We start from the raw sequence: 5230 nt of genomic DNA, 5'->3' as shown, positions 1-5230 counted from the left end.
AGATATTGGGGCAATTAAGCGCAATATGAATGAATCGCTTAATCACGACTTGATAAAAATCTCTGAATGGGGTCGAGCTAACAGAGTCGATTTTAACGCCCGTAAGACTCAATGTTGTTTTTTAACACATAAACGCTTGACAGATCTATATATATGGGTGGTGTAAATATTAAGGAATCAGAAACTCTTGATGTTTTGGGCATGAAAATTCAGTGCGATGTCTGCTGGACTAAACACATTTTTCAAGTGTCGAAAGAAGCATTCAAGTGTCTCGGATTTACACCACTTATACCGGCCAAAAGTGGAATACAACTCTAATGTATGGGCCGGAGCTTCGAAGTCTATTTTGATGCTAATCGACCGCGTACAGGAGAGGGCGAAGGTACTGTAGGGTATCCAACTCTATTGATTCACTGGAGCACCCATTTGTTGTATATTGGCTAGTGGACCGCAGAACGCATTACAGGGAAAATTCATGTTTGTATGTGGAATAAACTTCCTGTAGAGGTATTCCCTGCCACTTTGGATATAAGGAGATTAAAATCAAATGTCCACCTCTATCGTCCTTTCCACAACCTATTTTCCTAGTTCCAACACAATGCTTTGCATTAGTAGGGGTCATACCTTAGTGCTGATCCAATAAAAAAAAATACAAGGTTATTCGGGGGTACAGTTGTATGGGGGCTAGGTGAAATAATAAACCGATCTTAACCATTTTCAATAGGTGTCATCCCTGAGACAATAGAAAATCATGTGTAAATCGTCTCAGAAAATGATTCTGAGCCGATTGGTATACTTTAAGGTGGGTATAGGATGCGTTACAAATATCAGCACAAACCTCTAAATTGGTGTAGGGTATAAAAACGCTGTACATTGGAAAGCTTAATTATATTTGTGTTTATTAGTTACTCTAAGAAGGTTTAAGTTCAAAAAACAGATGTATAAAGAAGTGTGTGATTAGAACCCATGGATTAAGTTTCTATTAAAATTTTTTTGTTAATAAATAATTTTTATTCAATAATTTACACTTAAATTCTAAAATAAATAAACAATCACAAAAATAAACGTGATGGTATTGTAACTTAAATTTAAACGACTCTTCAGAGGATTTTTCTGCATCTTGATTTCTAATTGATTTCTCTTGCAAAATAAAGCTGTTTTATATACAATTACAACAATACAAAAAAATAAATTATTAAAAAAAATACTACAACTTGTGCAAAAATTAAAAAAAAGATTTCAAAGATATTTTAAGATTTGGTATAGAACAGTATAAAAAAATACTTTTAAACTATAGATTATTTTTTTTGTTTTAACTTTAAAAATAAAACTTAAAGTAGTTGTCTTTCTTTTCAAATTCAAGTTTAGTGTTACGCTTTTTTAGCCTGGGGTTGTTGTTGCTGTCGTGGTTGATTTCTTGGCAGATCGGGTAAAACATCTTCGGTAAGATCATCGTCATCACCATCAACTAAAGAGGAAAGATCATCAAAGTCATCTTCTACACTGCTGCTAACTAGGGAATCAATACGTTTTATGAGATTGTGTGGTTTATTGGATGAATTTACAGCTATTTGTGTAGGCTTTTGACCCTCAATTTCCTCCTCATCTTCATCTTCGTATTCATCGTCGAAATTAAAAGTCGATAAATCATCTTCATCATCAATTTGTTCTAAGAAATCTCCAAAATTGGCATCATCTTTAAGGTTTATTCTCGATTCGGGTAATTGATCGTAGTCGAAAACTTGACGAGTTTCACGTGGTATATACTCGGTTGTCATTTGGAAATAGTTATCATCTACATAATCCTCATAGTCTTCTGCTTTGATAGCTTCCAATTTTGTGCTAACTCTGGCCTCGATTTGTTGAGGACTACTGGGTTTCATTGCTATGGGCTTTAGTTTGGTTGTGGTATCTTTATTTGAATCCATTTCCTTTTGAGAATCATTGTCGGCCATGGGTTCTTCTTTAAAAATGCTATCTAGAGAAGAGTCTAAAAAGCTTAAAAATCCTTGCATAGCAGTGGGAGGTTCGTTGATTAAAGTTTGACTGGGTTTTTGTGGAGCTTCTAAAGCATTGGGATTTGTAAGTTTGGCAGACATTTTTAACTCGTCTTTACCGGAACTTTTGACTTCTTTACTGTCAATTTTTTCAAATTTAGGTTTTGCTGGGATGGGCGTAGTTGTAACGCTAATTTTGGAAGGTTTTGTAGTTGTGGTTGTAGTAGATGTTATTACTTTTTTAGCGGTTGGTTTTGTAGTTGTTGTGGTTTTCATGGTAGTTTTGGGCTTAACGGTAGTAGTGGTGGTAGTTTTCATTGCTGCTGCAGGTTGCTTAGTGGTCGTTTTTGTGGCGGTTGGTGGTTTTGGGGTTGTAGCTTTTGTAACGGCTGGTTTTGCAGTAGTAGCTTTTGTGGCCGCATGTTTTGTTGTTGTAGCTTTTGTAACGGCGGGTTTTGCAGTTGTAGCTTTTGTTACTGTTGGTTTTGTAGCTGAAGTCTCCATAGGTTTAGTCGTTTTTGTATGCAAATGTTTAACCTGGAAAGTTTCTGGTGTACCCCGCTTTTCATTGGGATCAGCCATTCTTACCACCGGTTCACGTTTCGGTATAACGGGTACAATTTTCGGTTTATGAGGATCTAATTCATCTTTACCATAAGTTTTCACTTTCGAATGACCCTCAATAATCAAATACATGGGTCCGCGTAGGGGTTTCTCCGGTTGATTGTAGTGCGAGAACAATGAGTCGGTAGTCATTTTGACGGGTGCCACAGTTGGACGATAAGCTAAATTACTGGTGTTCGGTATTAATAATCTGGTTGGACTTAAAGTGGTAGTAGTACGGGGAGCATGGGTAGTTGTTGTATACGTTGATGGAGTTGAGCTATACATGGGAGAGGGAGGTGTAGTTGTAGTAGTTTGTTTTTGGGTAGTACTGGTTATGTAAACTGTTTGGGTAGTGCTAGTGGTGCTAGGCATAGTAGGTGTTACAAATGTTACTGGAGCATAGGTAGTGCTAATACCTTGTGGTCGCATAATCCGGTTCGAAATGCTGTTGTGGCTCCATGTGTGAAGATTTAATGGTATCCACATGATAGGAGTTGGGGTTCTGTGTAGGTTTTACGGGTTTGATAAACTCTTTTTGTAATAAATCATGTATCCAAGGTTTCCTAGAGCTGGACAATGTTGATTTATGATGGCCACTAGAGGAACCTCTAATCGAATTGGGAGAATAGATTTCATGATGGCCGGCAACATTCATGCCCAACATAATGGAGGGTGTACTCGTTAGACTGGGGCGACTATGATAGGTTACATAGTTAACAGACTCTTGATGATAAGAATCATGTGTCTGGGGATGTGAATAACGATGAGAATTGCCAGACATCATTAAAGGAGAATGAACGGAAGAGGAGGAAGTGGATGCTCCTCCCTTAGAAGCTGAACTAGTGGTATGCATCCAAGGTTGTGTGGCAGTAGACATGTAATAGGGTTTCGAATGAACACTCATAGAGCTCATGGGCGATGAGGTCATATAAGAATGTCCCGGCATGTTGTGGCGATATTCCGAATGAGCTGGTTTTACCATATGCATTGCTGATACTTGATGATGTTGAGATTGTGACTGCATTGAAGATTGTGACTGCTGTTGTTGCGGTTGATGTTGCTGCATTTGAGAGGATGATTGTAACTGATGTTGCTGTGTAGCTGGTTGCATTGGTTGCATGGGTGGTGGCATCAAATGGGTGGGCAATTGATGAGCATAATAGGAACGTCTTATTGAAGTGTATTTCGGTTGTAATAATGGCGTTTCACCCTTAGCATTCTTTAGCATATGTGGTACATGTTGCTGAACCGGTGCACCTCCACGCATTCTGTCGCCCGTAACGCCTAATAATAAGATTTCGTTTTTACCCGGATTTGCCTTTTTTAACTTTGCATCTACTAAGGCTGCTGATACCTCTTCCGTTTTGTCTTTTTCCTTATCCGAATCGGCCCAATATCTAACACGATCGAGTGTGGGAGGACTATAATCAAATGTAGGATCATTTTTTAGGGGATCTCCACGTCCTACTGGACGCCATTCATTGTTGTTATAGTCCATGCGTGGCGAAAAGTTGCGCACTGTAAAGAGTTTCGAAGAAAATAATGCAAATTAAAAAAAAAATATTTTTCAAAACATTGTATTGAGTTTAGATGTTCAATTATTCGACATATGTTTTACAATGATTATTACATGATTGTTATAATTGCCATCAAATTTACAATTGTGGCCTTTAGCTAAATCTTAGTTGTATGTTAGATTAACTAGTATGATAGTAAAATCTCGGTAAAGAGCGACAATATGATAGCCTACAGTGGTTGAAAGAAATTACTTCTATATCGGAGTTAAGATCAATTATGTGGCTTTAAACCAAAAAATAAGAATCCACAGTAAGGCAGGTGGTTAACTTGAGTCTTCGGTTAGTGGTTAGCAGGGTCTTAATCATTCTAAGGTTACGAACTAAGCACTACCCATATCTTAGAATACCATTAGTTTGATACTCGATACTATTACTAGCGACGTCAGATGACAATATAGGACAACTAAGATTCGGACTATAATTCCGAATCACTCCCCAGTATGTTAAAATCAAACCTTCACGATGATGACGAACAGTTAGTGAATGTGTAAATCTAATGGAAAAAGACTTTCGAACTATAAGCGCTATATTCGATATATTAAGAGATTAAAGATACTGTGACCAGACGGACAACATAAGTTTGGTAGTCGGTATCGCCAGATTGTCGGGATCGAACGATGACTCAGACTAACTTCACTGTAACTAAAGCGAACAACCTAACTTCACTGTAACTAAAACGAACAACCTGACTTTGCTAGGCGTTAGTCTGTTACCGGGGTCTTCAAAGTGAAGGGGTAAAACTAAATTGTTTATGAACTCTCAGCCGCAAAAGTGTGCCCTGTATGATGGAAAACTGACTGCTAAACTATAAGCTTTCTCTTCGGTATATTAAAACGTTGAACTGCATCTTACCAGAATGACTACTTGATAGTGGGCAATGTTGCCGATGTGGCACGAAAGAACACCTTATATTCGAGCGAAAACTTGGATAACCTACGCAGTATGTCTGAGAGTAAGCAATTGAAATCACCAACCAGCGTAACGTTATCTCCCGAACTAGCATAGGCATGATCTTATCATTAAGATCATGCTTTAACGATTTTGTTAAGA

At 37.8% G+C, this 5230-nt stretch overlaps 1 protein-coding gene across 1 annotated transcript; it reads right to left on the bottom strand.

Annotated features, from left to right (window-relative positions):
* Nucleotides 1-988: 988 nt before the first annotated feature.
* Nucleotides 989-4515, bottom strand: LOC111682911 (G-box-binding factor). The gene is made up of 3 exons (XM_046948969.1): nucleotides 4512-4515; nucleotides 3020-4121; nucleotides 989-2790 (listed from the first exon to the last, which is right to left on the bottom strand). The coding sequence occupies exons 1-3, from the start codon at nucleotides 4513-4515 to the stop codon at nucleotides 1371-1373; spliced, it is 2526 nt and encodes an 841-aa protein (XP_046804925.1). The 3' UTR covers nucleotides 989-1370.
* Nucleotides 4516-5230: the final 715 nt, after the last annotated feature.

The sequence above is a fragment of the Lucilia cuprina genome, chromosome 2 (genome assembly GCF_022045245.1).
Source record: "Lucilia cuprina isolate Lc7/37 chromosome 2, ASM2204524v1, whole genome shotgun sequence".
NCBI lineage: Eukaryota > Metazoa > Arthropoda > Insecta > Diptera > Calliphoridae > Lucilia > Lucilia cuprina.
Note: the sequence above shows the minus strand (reverse complement) of the source record. Positions and strands in the feature narration are given on the sequence as shown.